General features: G+C 43.9%; 1 protein-coding gene across 6 annotated transcripts in view; it reads left to right on the top strand.

The window, feature by feature from the left end:
• The window catches only part of MTIF2 (mitochondrial translational initiation factor 2), an 857581-nt gene that overhangs the window by 511685 nt on the left and 325882 nt on the right, over positions 1–20014 (top strand). For all 6 annotated transcript variants that reach the window (XM_069608244.1, XM_069608249.1, XM_069608245.1 and 3 more), the window contains one exon: positions 14363–14503. In XM_069608244.1, the coding sequence (XP_069464345.1) occupies positions 14363–14503 (141 nt within the window). The remainder of the gene's footprint in view (positions 1–14362; positions 14504–20014) is intronic.

The raw sequence follows: 20014 nt of genomic DNA, 5'->3' as shown, positions 1-20014 counted from the left end.
AGTTGGGGTGCTGGGTTGAAACCGCTTACAGATTGGGGGCTCGTCCGGGATTTCTGGATTAGAGCTACCACTTGTGCAGCTTAATGCAGGCGTGCTAACTGACAGGATAGATAAATCCTGTTGGGCTACCACGCTGTGTTACACTGTAAAAGCACCCCTCAAAAGGGAACGCTCTAAGGAAACGGTCTGTTTTGCAAAAATAAAATAAAAAACTTCTGTAAATCAGGAAGGAAATTAATATTTCCAGAATGGGGACATTGGTAGACATCAATATGGCTAGAGAACACCGTTTACATAAGTTATTTGTGAGAGGTGAATGGACTGAGCAGGACCAGAAGGTGGTGTTGCAGGCAATCACACAACAGATCACTGCAACAGGGTTAGATATCTGGAAAGACCAGGGTCCTTTACATGTGGCCCTGAGTGAACTATATATGACCCCTAATGCCAAGGATGAGCAAAATAAGATTGCCAAGCTCCATATATATATTTATCTATGGGAGCCATACAGGATAAATATGCTGAAGGCCAAGATCTGGCAAGTAGGCAACTGATGGCATTAGAAAAGGCCCAATCTGATCTGGACTCTTCTGAGCAGAGGCTGCAGAGGACCCAGGAGTCAGAAAATGAAAGCAGGCAGTATATAGTTAAAATAAAAGAGGATATGGGTATCCTGCAACACGAAAAGGCAGAACAGGATACCAGAATTCTGGCCTTGCAGAAGGAGTACCAAGAAGGTTTGGACTCCCTACTGCAGAGCCAGAAAAAGCTGGAGCAACAACTGTATTTCAACAGGGCATGCACAGAGCAGGTAGCCACCCTGCAAAGCCACCTAGATAGAGAGAAGGCAGAGAGCAACAAATTAATTCTGAAAGACCTGGACACCCAGGCAGAATTTGAGGAAGAGCGCCAGAAAGCAGGTGTGCTTCAAAGACAGAGGGATGACATGGCGGCACAGAGGTAGGCTCTTCCTCAGGAAAGGGACACCTTAGGCCAGGACGTTTGTCACTTAAAAGGGAAACTGGAAGAAAATCACCTGGCCCTCCAGGGACTGGGTGACCTCCAAAAAGGAGCAGGCCTATATGGACAGGACTCGGGAGGTAACCCTCCTGCAGCAAAGACTGGCCCAGTACTCAAAGACAAACCAGGAAGCACAGAGAGAAAATGAGGCTCTCTGTCAGAACGACGATAGGCTCCACAGGCAGGTAGCCATGCAAGAGAGACTGATAGAGACTAGTAAGGCCTTGATTGAGGAACAGAAAGCTCAGGTTCTTGCATGGCAACAGGGAGCAGGGGCTGATAGAGATGAGGTTCGCTGGGACAGGGAAACACCTGAGCATAACCTCAGGAACCCTAGTACCAGAGGCCTTCATCTCTCCCAGTCCCTGGACTCTGCCACCCCCATGTCCACTGGCGCACATGAGCCCATTACTATCCAGGATAATATACAAGATTGAGAACTGGCTACCCCTCTCTCAGTGCTACCACCTGAGGCCAAGTAAACTACAGTATATTATTGAGCAGGATGAATCACTTCCCAATTAATGCAATTTGTACAAAATGCGCAAGGAAACAGAGCGATAGAACAAGGAACCATCTTATACCAAAGTTAAAATACAGTCACAAAATATCATCTTTTATATTAATTTATTCAAAGTCAAAAATTCAATCACCAATAATTAAAAACAGGTGAAAAAACACAGCGAGAAGTACAACACACATCTTCCAGTCTATATTACACAATGCTAATTCCTTCTCACTTATTTAAAAAGACAAACAAACCGTCTATTTCATGTGGGGTTCAACAGGTTAGTCGTGGCCACTCTGTTTATTTAGGTGGTTAACAGATATTAGACTATCTATTTAGGTTAGTCTATTGTCATGTGTCGACATGTTTCGGCCGTCTACATATATCGGACACTATCCCTAGTGTCCCTACAAACAATGAAATATGGGCCTTCTTCAGGACAGACAGATTTCTTTTTAGATGGTGAAAATCTTTTCAAAATCCCCGTTGCCAGACAAGTACAATCTAGAAAACAAACAGGAACCGGAACAAAAATCTCCTACCACTGAAAGTCTGCCACCCAAGGAGCAGAGAAGGGGTAGGAGAAACAAAGGACCCAAACAGACCCATTTTGTGGAGGAGGCACAGCTCTTCCAATTTGAAGGAGAGGGATCCTCGGAGGATCCTGGGGAAAGGATCTTCTCCTTCAGAGATGGGGGAACTCCTCCCAAAGAAAAATGGGTCCCAAAGGATTCAAATCCAGACTGGGTAGATGTGGGGACTGAGCTAGCGCCGCCCATCATCCAATCCCAGAACCAACAACATGAAAATCCCCTGGTTCAAACCCACCCTGGTGACTGCCTCCAAAAAGGGGGGGGCGGACCAGAACCAGGGGAACTCAAAACATCTCCCATCTCTAGTTGCCACCTTTTCTTTGCAGATTCCCTAGACTCCCCACAGAATTCAGCCCAAATCTCTTCTCTCTCAATGTCCAAAACTAGAAAATTAACCCACCAGTTGTCCAAAAATGTGCGTTATCTGTGCCCCCTTGCGGAGAAGGAGGGAAGATACTATGCCCCGGTTCAGGCACAGGGGCAGGGTACAATTTTGGTACTGGTGGACACTGGATCCCAAGCTACCCTTCTGTCCAAAAATGCCTTTGATGAACTGAATTCAGGAAGGGGGCAGAATTACCAAATTCCTCTCGCCTCTCTTCCTGGACAACTTCAGAACTTTGACGGGAAGAAAATTCCTGTCGAGGGGACTGCGGATTTTGATGTTAAAATTGGCCGACACAGGGTGAAGCACCCGGTCATAGTTGTGACTCCAGAGGGCACCCCATGTTTGCTAGGGAATGACCTCCTGCAAAGGTTGTCGCCCCTAATAGATTGCATAAACAAGGTCCTCTGGACCCAGACTAGACGACCAATAAAATTAAAACAGAGTGTCAACCATGTTAGTTTAAACAGCACCTGTCACATGGTTGAACACAAATCTGACCAAGTAGAATTTCACTTCCAGAACAACCAAATTCCAGACGTGACAGTAATAGCAGTAGGACAACAAACTGGTGATGGGGGTCCTCTCTATTTCTAAAAAATCAACCTTCCTTCCAGTTTAAGGTGGCATTCCACACTGGAAGGAAACACTCTGAAATTCTTTACCAATCCACAATCAGACATTCCCACTCCTGTAGACCAGAAAGATGAGAAATCAGCTCAGAGCCTGGCTGATATTCAGCAAATTAGAGAGCAGTTGTTCATCCCTGTTCAGTTAAATGAAGGGAAGGTCTCTGTTCTCGCCCGAGTGTGTGTGAACAACGGTAAGAGCTTCATCAGCGAAGCCACTATCCGCCAACTCCCAAAAGATCCGGCCATTCCCACATTCAGATAGACAATTGGGAAATGGATCTGGAAGCACCCAATTCCAAACATCTCCTGCCAAGCAGGTGTATGCTCTAAATCTCCATAGGCAAAAAGAGCATAGTCCATAATTGTTGGGTCGTGCGAGACGTTACTGCTGCCTTTTACTTAGGCAGTGACATTCTCAATCGCTTTGCCGTTAGTTTGGACCTAATAAACTTCAAAGCTTGGTCCCGATTAGCGGATAATCCCATTGGCTTTGATGATCCAGAGAAAGCATTTAGGTCAGCTCAATTGCTACCTTATGCAGTTGAAATTCAGATTGGAGAGGAAGTCACCATCCCAGAAAGGACCCGACAATTCTCCCTAGAAGTGAAAGTTAAAAGAGGACAGAAATTAAAAAACCCTGATGCTTATATTCATCTAAATGCTTCTCTCCAACAGCAAGGGTTGGGGGTAAACCCAACAACACTAGTCAACATAGAACATGACACCATTCCAATAGAGGTGGATAACAGCGACTTAAAGAGCATCACTCTAGCCGCAGGCACCATTATTGGAATGGCGGTTGATGACCGACACTTTTCCATTGATTTAGGCAATGAACTGTTAGGACCAATCCCCAAGGACTGTTTTGACAGTGACAGTGATGACAACACAACACCAGACAGGATCTTTACCCGGCATGGGGGGGAACTTCCTGGTGTACACTTCCTGCCCTTATAGCAAGGAAGAGGTGACCTGTGACTTCAGGAGGGATGAGGTGATTTTCCAGGTCCGTGAGGACTGCCTTCCCCACCTGAAGCCACCAGTCCAAATCAGCACTCTGACCAGGGACTTCTCCACCCAGCTGGAGGAAGCCACTGAGATAGCAAAACCAGAAGTCTTTCCAGGCTTCAGGCAGATGGTTGAAGAAAGAGTCAACCTAGCTGATGTCTGTGAGACTCTGGAGCAGAAGCAAAAGTTGAAACAAGTTTTCTTGGATTTTCAAGATCTCTTTGTGGTGGACTCATATGACTGTGGTCGTACCGACATCCACACAACAACAATTCCCACGGACCCTGGCATGACTCCAGTGTTTGTGAAGCAATATCGCTTGCCTCTCGCATCAATGGAGTCCCTTACTGAAATAATTAAGAACCTTGAGTCCCGTGGGATAATCCGTCCAGTCCACAGCACCTTCAATAATCCGGTGCTGGGGATATTGAAGCCAAACGGCCATTGGAGACTCTGCGCCAACCTTAGGGGCTCAACAAACGGGTCCATACTTCACAATGGCCTCTTCCCTACATTGACCAAGGGCTGGCCCAGATCAGGGGTCACAGGTATTCACTGCAATAGACCTGACCAATGAATACTGGACTGTACCTATCAGTAGGGAGGACCAATACAAGCTGGCCTTTACCTTTGGGGGGCAGCAGTACACATGGACCCCGACTTCCTTCGGATACATGAACTCCGGCAATTAATTCAACATTTTTATACATAAGTCCATGCCCGACCTGGGTGAAAGGGGTAACCTGGCTTATGTAGATGATGTCCTCATCAAAAGCTCAACTGTGGAGGAACACATAGCAGAGATCCGTTATGTTCTGACACAGTTGAGGGCTGCCGTAGCAAAACTTTCCTTTCAAAAGGCACAATGGTGTAGAACCCGTGTCAATTTCTAGGGGCATGAAATTACTCTTCAGGGTCTCTGTCCCCAGGAAAAGAAAGTGGAAGCACTCCAGAAATTGAAAGACCCCACAACTCTGCGGGAACTCAGGAGACTCCCTGGACTGACTAATTACTTTAGAAAGTTCATTGAGGGCTACGCAGAGATCACAAGACCCCTGATTCATCTTTTGAAGAGGGGGGTCAAGTGGGAATGGGGACCACAACAACCCGAGGCAGTAAGACAACTCAAAAGAAGCCTCTCACAAGCGCCTTGCCTAGCTTACCCCATCAGAAATAAGGAGTTCTTCTTGGAGACAGGGTTCTCTAATGCATGCTTGACTGCAGTATTATACCAAAAGCATGACAAGGTCAATAAAGTAATCTCCTATGCGAGTAAAACTTTATCCTCTGTGGAGGAAAAAATCAACGATTGTGAGAAGGTGCTCCTGGCAACGGTGTGGGCATTGAAGAATTGCCGCCCGTTTATCCAGGGGGAACATAACATAGTGAAGACTCCACACCAGCCTCTGCAATATCTCCAAAGTGACAGAATCCGGGCCGGAAATGTGAGCAATTCCCGAGATACTTCTTAGATTCTGTCAATGCAAGGCTTTCCTGTGGAGGTCAGATATGGCCAAAACAAGAAGAGTCCCCTCGCGCAAGGTCTGGCTGACTTGCATGATTGTGCCAGAGAAAATGTCTCGAGGACGAGAGTCTAAAAATCAAGGACAACATGGAGGCATACCTCAATTCCTCACACAAAGTCTTTGAAGAAGACAAGTGTGAGGGAATGCCCACTGTCTATGTGGATGGATGCTCCTACCATGTTGACGACAACGGGGGAAAAAGAACTTGTGGCCGGCATAGGGAATGCATGGGTGAATGAGACCCCAGAACCCTCCGCTGGGTACAAGATTGGTCCCCGAAGTAGTCAAGTGGCAGAGTTGATGGCTGTGCATCAAGCCATCCTCACTGCTGTCCAACATCAACTCCACGAACTGGTCATAATCACAGATTCGGATTATGTACGGTACGGGTTCGTGCAACACCTGGTTAACTGGAAAACCAGAGGCATGTTATGTGCTAATAACAAACCCTTGAAACATGGGAAGTTAATCCAAAATATTGATGATCTGGTCACCTCGAATGGGATGACCATCTACTGGAAAAAGATCAAGGGTCATTCCAAAGTAGAGGGACCATACAAAACTGAAAATGACCTAGCTGATCAGCTGGCCAAAACCGTGGCCATCCAAGGGTATCTAATAGAGATCGAGTCCCTGTTGGGGGAAATCCAGGTCACTGCTATCACTAGGTCCCAGACAAATGCTCACAATGATCTTACAACTGCACAATGGAGTAAGGAGACCCCAGATGCTGATTTGCTTACGGCTCAAAAAGGGGATCCAATAATTGAAAGTTTTATCAACACATTGAGGACCCTGAGAACTTTCCCCTGACGGATACCGATTACATAGGGAAAGAGGACCTCAGAGTGTTGATGAAATGTCCAAAAATGTTCCAAATCCAAGACGGTTTGTTGTCAAGGAGATCCCTAGCTGGCCATGATCAGTGGGTGGTCCCTACCTCATTCCGAAGCCTGATGTTAAGTCACGCCCATGATGAGGCCACAGCCGGTCATAGGGGGTTTCATACAACACTTGAAATCTTAAGAGAGGTTGCATACTGGCCACACATGGGGCAGGACCTCGACCAATACTTGAAGGGGTGTCTTGTGTGTGCACAATTTCAGCCAACATCCCTCACACACTGTGCGCCTCTCCAAAAGAGGGGGATGACACTGCCATGGTCAGATTTACAAGTCGATTTCATTGGGCCTGTGATTCGCTCCTCTAGGGGAAACAAGTACATGTTGACCGTGACATGCTTGTTTACTAAATGGGTGGAATGTCTCCCGGCCCCAAACTGCAAGGCAGAAACAGCAGCTGCCCTGACGATCAACCACATCTTTTCGCGTTTTGGACTACCCCAAAGGATCGAGGTAGCTATTTCACCAGCGAAGTAATGACAAAGATGTGAGAGATACTTGGGGTTAAAAGGAAGCTACATATTGCTTACCGGCCAGCCTCTAGTGGTGCAGTAGAGAGATATAATAGAACAATTGGGAGCATATTAAAAAAATTTGTGGCAGATTCTGGGCCAAGTTGGCATATTCGATTACCTCTTGTCCTTATGGCCATCAGATCTACCCCTTCATCTGCAATTAAAATGTCACCGTTTGAGCTGATGACTAGACGCAGGATGGTGCTTCCCCAGCATCTACTCTACAGAACCCAAGAGCAGACATTGATCAATGCCTCCACAACTCATGAGTATGTTGAAAATCTAAGAAAACACCTTCAACATGCTTTTGCCTATGCTCAGCGAAACCTAGAGAGATTTGCAGACAGCATGAAGACCCACTATGACTTGAAGACTACCAGAAAAGAATACAATGAGGAGGCCGGGTCTACCTATACAATTTCCAAAGGAACCAGGCCAAACAGCGCACATTTTTGCCTACCTGGAGGGGTCCTTTTTAAATTGTATACAAAATCTCACCAGTCGCCTACAAAATCCGCATCCCGAAAGGCAGTTTGGCAGAGGGTGAAGATAAGTGGGTCCACATTAACCAACTAAAGTGCTGCCATCCTAGGCACACTCTGCAGCAACTGGAGGAGTCTTCTGGAACCCCAGAGGGGGCCACTCCAGCTCCATAAAACTCCAACTATAAAATACTCCATATATAGTCTATAAAATACAATAATAAAAATGTCTTGATTTATCAAAATATATATGTCCGCCCCACTACATTAATAGTGGTGGGGAAATGTCTACAAATAGGTTTTTGTTTTGTCACCCATAGTATTTTGATTGGAAACCATGGAGACTAACCAAGAAGGACTACCCGGGGACCGGGAGCAAAGATCCGAGGGGCCCGGAGTATCGCTCAATACTCCCATCAGGACTGGCGAGGAGAACCGATCGATCCACCCCTGACGGAGTAAAAGACGATGAACTTTGCCATTTGTGGAATCAGAAGAGATGAAACTGACATCCCAGTCTTGCGAATTCCCATTGATGGTCGATCAACGCCAAATCGCAAGAGGGGGGGCTTGTGGGATGTTTTAACACCACTAGTCCAGGCCCTGCAACATTACTGTGCATTGCTTGCATCCGAAACATCAGAAATGGCCGCCGGAGAGCATTCTGCTCACTAAAAATCACCCAGAAGTGCGCAGGAAAGATCTGAAAAATAGGCCGCCATCCACATTTGCCTATGCCAGTGGTAACACAGCAGACCACTGCCAAAACCCATCATTTGGCTGCCCACAGAACAAAATGACTGCAAAAGAAACACAGAGCTGTGTGGAAATCCGTTTTTCTTGGTTGTCAAATTTGCAAAATCATGGCTCACAAACCGCCCAAAAGATCCAACCTTCTTGTTGGGTGTTAAACATCAGTCTACTTCAAGAATCCACATAAATACAATATCAGCAGAAGTATATTTATCAGAACAAAGTCCACCTTTCAAGATGCTTGCTAGAAAGAAATATGTCAAAAAAGGGTGCAATACCATTACTCGCCTCTGTCAGAGGCTGGCAATCTCTAAATCTGTCAGGTGAAACTTGTGTCTCAAAAGCTAAATATGCCAAAGAAGGGACTTCCATCAAATGCAGTATAGGGTGCCACAAATTGATTTTCAAGTTGAAAAAGACTTGAAGATATGTTTGCTTATTTTTAAATGTGTAACTTAAATTTTTCACAAGGAACAATGCCACAATTGCCATAAGGTAACCTGATTCAGCTAAACTCCAAGAGGTTTCCCACACTGAGCTTCCGACACATTCCACACCTTCTCCCTAAACAAAGGAATCTTTTCCCCTGTGCTCTGCTGAGTATCTGACAGGCAAGTGTGAAAGTAAATGGGAGGAGTACTCTGGCATGTTGCTCTGAGTGAAGACAAAGGACTCCCTTGAGCTGAATGAAAATGCTAATTCGGGTGTGACTGACACCAACTGCCCAGGAAGACAAGCACATGTGACTCTCTGACTCAGTGAAGCCTTGGAAGCGGGCCAGACTGAAAAAATGTGGATTTGAAATTGAAGAATCTGTATGTTTGAGAAAAAGACTTATAGCAAATTGTACTGAACTGATAAAAATATGGGATTTATAGGTTATTAAAATGAAAAATTCGCCCACAGTTTAAAACTAATCTGGAATCTGTGTGACATTCAGAGACTGAACCACGAAAAAGTTCATATTCTAGCTATTGTGATTATGTTAGGAACATGAAAAATTACAGGAATATGTCCAGAGGGTATGTGCATGCATGTATAAAAATTGGTACAGAACTGACACTGAGTAATTGTGCAAAAGCGCGAAAAACTGTCATTTGTGAACCAAAACTCGTAGGAAGATAACATTTTGACAGAAACGTACCTTAGTCAATCTGTCATGTAATTATATATTATTAACAAGTTGTGCATATTGGAAATGTTTTTTTTTTGGGAAAAATAGATTTTCTGGGTAAGAACAAAGGGGAGGGATTTTTTCTGGACCCTAAACACTGTTTCACTCTGACACATGATGACACATCATGACACACTGTTCCCTTCTCAAATCGGGAGAGGGGGAATTTTCTGACCTATCAGATCCTTAGAGGGTTGGGCATTGTATAATCAGCCTCCCCACCCCTTTGGAAAATAGATAAATAGGGACTGTTGAGGGACCCAGACACACACACACACACATTCACCCATCAACTGATCCACTGGCGAAGCACCCTGCAGGAAGATCCAGACTCCAGAACCTAGATCCAGAATCCAGACTCTAGAACTCTGAAGCAGAAAGGCCAATCCAAAAAGCTGAACCCTTCTCAACTGGCCTTTAGAATCTTTTGCAACCTGATTCTAACCCCAAACTTTCAAGGGCCACCACAAAATCCAACAGCCTGGCTGAGCTGTTTTGCTGCTTCTGGCCAAGAACCTGTGCTAGAACCAGAGATCCAAACCGGTAGGGCAGTGCTGTAACCCAGAACTTGTCAGATCCAGTCCAGGAGGCCATGCAGACCAGAGTGCCTTACTGAGAGCAGAACCAAGCGCCTGAGAGATGTCCGGTGGCGAGCGAATCCCAGCCAAACCCTTGACCAGATCTTTGACGGGCCCATTCCATTCCAAAGCCATAGTAGTGAGTATTTAGTATAGAACTGTCCATAGTCCTCTCTTAGTTTAAAGTAATCCTATTCAATCCATTTCAACCTATCCAGAACTGCATTATAGAATCTTTTGTCCATCCTGAATCCTTCTCATTATATAGTCTTGTGATAACTGTAGCGATAAATCATCCTTGCGCTAAATATATTTTCTGAAGAAAGTCAAGTGTCTGCGGACAAAAGTCGGAGAGGAGGCGCCGCTGCTCTGGTGGCTGGCTGTTGGGTATCTTGCATCTTCATAGCCCCTTAGTATAAGCCTATTCTTGTTGGTAAATCTTCAAAAGCGCAATCCCATTTGTAAAATCTTGACCCTTTTTGAGAAAAATCGACCTTCACTAAAACCTCTGTAACTTCTGAACCATATGTCCTAGAAACGTAATTTAAATGTCATAGTTTTTCCGTAATCGCGTTTCTCGCATGCAGATAAGTTGCTGCGAATTTGCATTTGGCTCAATTTCACCACATATAAAAATAGCTATTTGTTGCATTCAACTTCTGAATTTTGTTTTCAATCTGCCAACCATTCAACAATCATTGCTAGTGTTTACCCAAATCAATCCAAAGCAACTCTCACTAGTTCTGAATCGCATTTAGCAAATTAAGAATCATTTTTAGCATTGTTCCCATTCAATTCAAACCACATTAAAAGCAATTGACCTGTTTTAAAATCATTACTGTTCTCTCTAAGCCTGCTGGGGGAATTGGGATTGAAACTGAAATTGTTGATTGTTATTCCTGAAACCTGTTTGCCCTCATTCCATCTCTTTATATCGCATATTGGGGGGAGTGAGTAGTGACAGGGGGAAAGAGTGGTCACATTGTCTTTGGTTGAACTCATATCAAGTTCATTTCTGTGTTGCATTCTTTCATATCACTGCATTCCTTGAACCCATACAAAGTTATTCTCTGCTACATTAATCTTCCTATTCCTACTCCTAATTGATTAAAGAGATTGTTGATATTGTCATATTACCCATTGCTGATCATTGCATAAATATTCATAAGTGTGATATTCCGATATTGTTCATATTCATAAAAGTTTGATATATTGTTCAATTCTTCAAATAAATCTTTTAATTTGCAAAACATACCTTCTTCTTGGTTCAGTGAGACCAGGGGGATTCAAATAGAGGGGCGTTATGTAAGGGTACATCATCCAGTAATAAAAGAACTTTTGACATAAAAATATATAAATAAGGGTTTCCATTGGGCATCCCATACTAGGCATTGACTTAGTTGGAGTGCTGGGTTGAAACCGCTTACACTTCTTGCTCCATAATATTTGCTGCATGGAAATCTGATAGTCGTAAAACATTTTATTTATATTGTTGCATTACATGTTCATCTACTAAATCAGTATATTGTTAATTAGATATCTGCATCAAACCTGAACTTCCAAGGTCTACTGGAGATGGCTGCGTTGTAGCCTCTCACTCATTACTTTAAAGGGATGGTCTAGTAAAAAATTTTATTTAAAAAATAGATAGGCCACATAAAAAAAAAAATACTAGCATTCTCCGTTTTAAAACTTCCTATGTAAAATCTTGAGCTATTCAAGCTCAAAATTCGAAAAAGCAAGCACAGGGGCGCAGCCATTTTGTGAAATGGAGGCCCTCCTGTGCTGGCTTTTGCTTTTGCGGCACTAATGAAGGAAAAGCCAGCCAGCTGTAGTAAACAAAGGCTACCGCTGGGTGGCTTTCCCTTCATTAGTGCTGTAGGCGGAGGACGGGGACCGGAGACCAGAGCAGGAAAGCTGCAGCTGAATCTCGGTAAGTGCTATTTATTTTTTTTACAAAAAATAAGCACTAGCTGCGTTTTTTTTTCTAAGTTTTCCGGGCTGGAGGAGCCCGGAAAACTTAGAAATAAAACCGCAGCTTTAAAAACGTTGTATTTATGTTTGCGGTCGCTTTTGAAGCGACCACAAACATAAATACAACGTTATTGTGTTGGAAAATGCTGCGGTTTTTCTTTCCAAGTTTCTCAGGCTCCTCCGGCTCGGAGAAAATGGGAAAGCAGATTTAGGCAGACAACGCAGCTTTTAGCATTTCCCATTTGGGTCTCTCGGGCTCCCCACGAGCAGCCCGAGAGCCCCAAATGGGAAATCAGCTGCAGCTAGAAACACTACGCGGCATGTAAACATAACCGCGTGTGTTTCTGCCTGCTGTGGCTTTCACTTTGGGTCTCGGAGCACCGGAGACCCAAAGTGATAGCCACAGCAGGCAGAAACACACGCCGTTGTGTTGGAAAACGCTGTGGTTTTTCTTTCCAAGTTTCTCAGGCTCCTCCGAGCCTAAGGAGCCTGAGGAACTTGGAAAGAAAAACCGCAGCGTTTTCCAACACAATAACGTTGTATTTATGTTTGCGGTCGCTTCAAAAGCGACTGCAAACATAAATACAATGTTTTTAAAGCTGCGGTTTAACGCAGCTAGTGCTTATTTTTTGTAAAAAAAATAAATAGCACTTACCGAGATTCAGCTGCAGCTTTCCTGCTCTGGTCTCCGGTCCCCGTCCTCCGCCTACAGCACTAATGAAGGGAAAGCCACCCAGCGGTAGCCTTTGTTTACTACAGCTGGCTGGCTTTTCCTTCATTAGTGCCGCAAAAGCCAGCACAGGAGGGCCTCCATTTCACAAAATGGCTGCGCCTCTGTGCTTGCTTTTTCGAATTTTGAGCTTGAATAGCTCAAAATTTTACATAGGAAGTTTTAAAACGGAGAATGCTAGTATTTTTTTTTTATGTGGCCTATCTATTTTTTAAATACATTTTTTTACTAGACCATCCCTTTAACTTGGGCAATCAGTTGTAGAGGTGTGTATGCGATGTGGTAGATTTTCCATAAACTCACACTTTGTCGTACAAAATGTCATTGCTTAAAACATTATTCTGTAAATGTGTATTTTGTTTTGTATTGTGATGTGGTTTACAGAAAGTGCAAAAGAAGCGACTCCTCTACCGGCACTAACACAGCCCATTGATCTGTTCTTGGTGGATGGCCACTGGGAAAGTCTAAACCACACTTTAGCTCACTATGCTTTTCACAGAGTAGAAATGTCCATATGCATATCAGTCTTTGTCCCACCCAAAGGCATTCCATCACCGAAATGCTAGGCAAATCTCCTCTGAACAAGATTACCAACAGCAACCCCAGAGACATGTTTCAGCCTAGTCAGGCCTAATCAGTGAGGTGGAGCTGTGCCTCTCTGAGCACAGTGAGCACCAGGGGCCCAGAAAGCCTTTCGCAAGCTTTAAAAAAAAAGTAAAAAATGAGAGAAAGTAAAAACAAGCAATAACCAATTGCAAACATCATAGAACATTTCAATTTAGTAAAACATTATCTACTCTCAATTTCCTCAAAAATCTCCAAAAGAAATCTGCTCAGTGCTAATATTGGTGAAACATTCTCGCCCCACATAAGGCGAGACCAAAACATATACCCTGCAAAGTCTGTTCCCACTGGAGTGTTGTCCTTAACATGATGAACTCGGTTGTTGTCCATTGTTGGGAAAACAGTGACCAAGTGTCTTAACGACTCTAGCATGCCAACACCTCGACGACAGAGATGATATTCAAACCCCAGATGGATATAAGCTTTGCAGGAGCCTATATGTTCCAGTGTAGGCAAGTGGTTTAGGCAAAAGCAAAGGTACATGTTAGGCATTTTTATAGGGAAAAAGTTGTAGGTACCTGGACAAATCATACAAAAAAGGTAGCAGGCGCCCATCTCCAGAACGAACATGGCATGATAACCTGTTCAGTGGTTTTTACCCACTTTGAGTCCGGAGCCATCGCTTTTTTCTCACTGTACTTTTCACAAAGGAGGAATATCCATCTGCACATCAGTCTTTGTCCTGCCCACAAGGGCAGTCCAGCACCGAAATGCCAGGCAAACCTCCTTTGAACAAGGGCAAATCACCCTTTTGTTGGGAATTTAGAATTATAGTTTTCTAGCCAGTCTTGCACTAACAGTTTGTTTAGTTTTGGTGGGGCGTGTGATAAATTCATCTTCAGTTGAACTAATACGATCTAAGAGGTTTATCGCTTTAGTCTTAAAAACATTAATGGTTTATATTCTAGATAATTGAACAAAATTTGTGTCAATTGGTGTTTCTTTTGGATTCATTTAGGTGATGTGGATGGCTCTGTGGAAGCCCTTCTGGGTCTTATTGACAGTTATGATGCCAGTGATCAGTGTCAACTTGATCTAGTCCACTTTGGTGTTGGTGATATTAGTGAAAATGACATTGACCTTGCAGAAGCCTTCAAAGGTAAGGTGATATAACATTTGAACTTACTTTCAGCAGTGATGTACTTTGATTGTTTCTAAAGTGTGTATCAAATAATTGAACAGTTCTGCTGAATAGTAATGGTCTTCCTTGCTGTGTGGGTCATAGATATATGCAGACCTCTCCCAAAACCAGCAAGACATACCCTAAAGCAATCAAATGTTAAATGTTAAATATTGGATTAGTACCACCGTAGGAGATGAGCCGTCTCTGGCTTGTTGCTTTTGTGATACGACCAGCAGCGTGGAAACAGTAATACATTGGATTATGGATTGCCATTCTCTAACTTCGTTTATGTTGAGTTCTTCTGTTAAAGAAGGGGATAGTTTCTCCTTGGACAATTCAAACGAGATTTTGTGGTCTAGACTATTGTGGGGTGAAAACCTGTCGCTTGTTCTCACACTTGTTTGCTTTTTAAATATGATTGATTGTGCTTGATCTCTATTGAAATGTTCTTTTTATTGTTTATTTGTATACTGCGCCGAAAGCCCACAGGTATCAGGGCGCAACATTTACACATTCAAGAACATACTTGAAGAACGGGACAAGAAGGTCTGAGGTGGTAGACGCCAGAACATAGGAACTGGGAGGAAGGTTTCAAAACAGGAATCGGAATACATTATCCAGAGAAATTAGTTTTCAAAGCCTTCCGAAAGGACTTCAGGTCAGCCTCTAGTCTGAGGGCGGAGGGCAGTGAGTTCCGGAACTTGGCAGCTCTTACTGGAAAGGATCGGCCGAAGCCTGTGAAGCTTTTGAAGCTAGTGCAGGGCGCCTGCTGGTTGAGGAGCAAAATGCTCTGCTTGGCATATAGCTGGAGATCCAGGGCTTCAAGTACAATATTGTATATGAGATGTATAAATTGATGCATGTGAATGTATTTTGAGATTAATGTTGTGTAAGGTTCATTGTAAACTAAATCGCAACAATAAAAATAAAATAAATTTAAAAAAGCAACTACATTTTTATTTATTTCTCGGTTTTATCCAATAGTCTGTGAAGTATCATTGAGTGCTTTTTCTATGAACCTCCATATTGGCATGACTGCTTTCTGCACAGTACTTGAGTGAACCGAGATGGGTCTGCTTATGTATTCTGTCTCTTTGAAGTAGTGAACAAACTCTTTATCAGTGATAGTTATATTACCCTGTCTTTAAGTGATCCGAATACTAGTAAAACTAATAGAACCCTATCCATTATGTGCTGTGGTCTGCTACAATCTAGCAAGCTGTATTCTTACAGCACATTAGCTTGAATCCTCAGAGCCAAACCCAGAGTACAGGCGCTGAAGTACAAATCAACATGCTGTCTAGTGGAAATCGAATGTCCCTTTCTCAATGATTGAGTCATTGCAGTATTTGTATTATTCTGGGGATGAACTTAGTATGTTATTAGGCACAATGACTCGGATCCCGTCAATCTGGCTTTCGACCGAAGCATAGTACAGAAACAGTTCTCAACCTTAAGAACCAACTAGACATCTTACGCGACCCAGGCAACCACTTCATGCTGCTCCTCCTTGACCTTTTTGCAGCATTCAACCTCATTGACCATGATATCCTATGTCAGCACCTCTCCACAAAGTTCCATTTCTCCACCTTGTGTAAACACTTGTGTACGAGCGCGATAGAAATAAAATATTAATGTCACCAAGGCAACCGCCTGGATAACGTTTTTTCTTTAGCGAACGTACATTGATAGTTTTCACTGATGTAGCAGCTACCAATCCCATTCCAGTCCCGTTTGGTGCACCGAAGGTTCTGGCATCCCTCCCACTCTCTGTAACTTTTATGCCAAGCCACTATTCAACCAGGGGTCAGAGAAGTCAGCAACACAGCTATCCCATTCATTGCACCTCTTGAGCCTCAGGTTCCCATCAAGCTCTTGCCGACCAATATGGACAACTATGTTACCCTCTCAATTAGATCTGGAGTGGGCGAAGCTGACCCAACAAGTTTGAAGACTAGCAGTCTAGAACTTTGCGACCAGTGCACGACTTAATCGTCTACAAGGGCATTGGTTGTCCCCTAGGACTAGCACTACGAGAGACAGTAACAATGATAAAGCAAAAACCACGCAGGATTTCCAACGAGTCCCTATAACATACCCTCATCCCCAAATAGACTCAATATACCCACGGAAAACAAGGATAATGAGGGTTCCAAAGATAAAGCGTATGAAGCTAACATTTCCAGCCCCTTTCTTGGAGGTTCGGACGTAAACAAGAAGGGTCTGGGCATGAGTGCTCTGAGTAGCCCCCAGCTGTGCATTAGCCCCTGCGGCTTACCTACTCTACATGACCTGTCCACTCCGCTGAAACCAGATCCAGCTGCGAAGGGCGTTCCAACGGTTAGTGACTGCAAATATAGCCTTGTGCTGTCTGAGCTAGCAAACCTGAAGAGACTCCTACTTGGGAGGATAGCTCAGGAGCAACACGCTCGTCTTGGAAGCAAGATGATGCAGAGCAACACAGGTTCGATCCCCGGGTCGCGCTTAGAAACCTCTGGGTATTAAGCACGTTATAAATAAACAATTACTGGTTTTGCTCGAAGCCCGGGAAGAGGGGGATCAACAGTAGCAATGGGAAGCCTACACACCAGAAGTGAAGATGCCTTGGGGACCCCCAAACCACTGGAGAGGGCAGACCATCACAATTATGAGCTCACCAGAAGTACGACTGCCACTAGCATGGCTGGTTCAATGCCAACCCCAACAATCGGACAGAATACCTACTCCAACAATGCCCGGGCTAACAAGGGGCATTTGGCTTCAAAGCACCTTGGCCCGCCCGCCTTTATCCCAAGCCTGTCGTCATATGTGGCGCAACCTTTCCATCAGATAACCGACCTGCGGATACATCGTGCACGTAATGACAATTTCATGGTTGATAAGCCAACTGGCATGGGTGCCTATGTTCCATTAGCAAATAAGCTCTCAATTGAGCAATCCTACTGCTATCGCTTATCTGTACTCTCATTTAGAGTAAGAGAAAAGAATTCCTTCTCTCACAATATCATTCCCCTTATATAAGAAAATAAGAATATCAGGCCTTGCCAAGAATTGCTTTAATGTATTGATTTCTTTTTCAAAATCATATTTTGGGGTCATGGCTAAGATTGGGTGCAGAGTATGTGTGCCTCGCTGTAGCGCTGTACCTGTGCCTGCGTTGAACCCTGTAGTCCTTGTCCCCTCGCCTCTTCTCCCAAAAACCATTTTTTGGTAGGATCCTAAATGGTGCGGGAGTGTCAGGTGCTATTCAGTATGGCGGTTAATCCCCTTGAACACAGCATCTGCGTTTAGCCCAAGCAAGGAGTAGACTGTTGGTTTATCAGAATATTATTCTTTAATTATTTATTGGTTAAATCAAAATATTCAACCTTAACAAGTCACACATTCTAAAACAATGACTTAAATTTGCAAATCCACATAACACGACATGTGATAAAACATGTAAGACATAAAATGGAAAACACTTAAAAACAAAGAATTATTGGAATTATATGAAAAAAAGAAAAACAATAATTATGAATTCCTTGGGCATTATATAAGTTGGCTCACCTTAAAATAAGAAAGAATCAACATTGGAAAGTCCCTAGGCCCTGGGATAATTCCATAATGCATATTATCAATAATACAGTTCAAAAGTGCATGTGCAGTCTTATCCACATTGTAAAATTCATCAAGTTTCTGTCACAAAAATATCTTTTTTAAGATCATAAATGTAATAAACTATGTTTTTTTAGCATATATAAAAATCCTGACAACTACTCGAGTACAGCTGGGTAATTATTTCCCATCTAAATGTAAACTAAAAATGTACCACTGCTAACGCAGTTGATGTGGGATACCTCTTAAGCATTTCACCCAAAACAAATCACAATCAATGTTATCTCCTTGGTCAAGAAGTTTTTTAAAATTAATTATTCTAGAAGATTTAAGAGAAGGTCAGAAAACCAGCAAGTGCTTAAGAGTCTCCAGCACTTCTTGGACTTTACAAAATCTACATTTAGTATCTATCTCATTAATCTCCTTACGCCTCAATCGGATCTCCCGGGTTTGGTACAAATTCCACCTAAACCGGCAGAAGTAATACCTGACCTTGGGGAAAGGGCAGAAAATAAAGTAAGAATCCACAACACCCAAACTGTCATGATCACTGCCCAAACAGCACATACAGGCCAGAAAATGCCACCAGTAGCAGAGTCACATGGGGATTGGATCACTCAGATGCATGTTTGGCCACAGTAAGATGGCAGCCAGAAAGCCTCTTTCTAAATCTACCTGCCTCTACTCTCCGCCCTCTGCAACTAATCCAGAACAGGACTGCAAGACTTGTCCTTGGCCTCAAGCCCTGGGATTGTATCTCTCCAGCTCTAAAATCTCTCCATTGGCTCCCAGTGGATGCAAGGATTAAATTCAAAACCCTCTGCATTGTCCACAAGGCTTTCTGGGTCCCGGGTCAAAATACCTTCAGCTATCCTTCCGCAAATACCTTCTCTCTCGAGCTCTTCACTCCTCTACCTCCAACTCCCTCCGGGTCAGTCGTTTTTCAAAGAAACGAGCTGGGGGTAGATCTCTGTCTTCAGCTAGGGCCTCCCTCTGGAACAGCCTCCCTGCCAATCTAAAACTTGAGGAGAACCATCTCAGGTTCCGGGACCACCTCAAGACCTTCCGCTTTTCTTCTGCCTTTGCTCCCCTCTCACCTGCTCACCCCGCCACCCTCCCGCACTGCCTCTGGGCCACCCCTTGCACTGGGGTCTGTATCTGTACCCATACAGCCCCCCCTTTTTCTTCCTGCACTTATAAGACCTACCGTGTCTGTTGCCTTAAACCTAGCACTTGCAAATTGCTGGCTGCACTACCACTGTTTGTTGCCTTTATTATTTATTTATTGTTATTTATCTGTTTCTCCTCTGCTTCGCACTTTGCACTTCTCCCTTCCATGCACTTTTCCCCTCCCCCTCTCCCATGCACTTGCGCATTCTCAATGTCACTGGGCCTGTTTGGTACTCCCCTGTTCCCCTCCCTTGCCTTGTTGCGCTCTGAAACACTTGTGTACGAGTGCGATAGAAATAAAATATCAATATCAAAGAGAGCAAGTCCAACTAAGTAAGGTGGCTGCCACTGGGGACACAGGTTGATTGCTAATACCAGCGCTCTATGCATCCAGCATGGGCCCAGGGCTATATAATCACACCCAGGACCCACGCCAGTGCTTAGCTATCTTTTGGCAACCTGATCAGTACAAGCCTTCTTGTGCTTCAATGCTTACCTGATTTCCTGGTCCTCATACGATTCCCGTCATCCGATCTCCACCTGAAAAAGAAGGAAAAAGGACAATACAAGGTTAGCATGTGAATCATTGAACAACGATCAAGCACAGTGTAAGCATGTAAGCACGGACAGTTTTACTGCATGTTTGCAGAATCAAATCCTTACCTGAAGTTGCTGACCTGATAGAGGCATTCTAATTATGTGCTCATATCGCATCTAGAA

Source organism: Ambystoma mexicanum, chromosome 4q (genome assembly GCF_040938575.1).
Source record: "Ambystoma mexicanum isolate Mex_15411 chromosome 4q, UKY_AmexF1_1, whole genome shotgun sequence".
NCBI classification, from domain to species: Eukaryota; Metazoa; Chordata; class Amphibia; order Caudata; family Ambystomatidae; genus Ambystoma; species Ambystoma mexicanum.
This window is presented reverse-complemented; position numbering and strand designations above follow the sequence as displayed.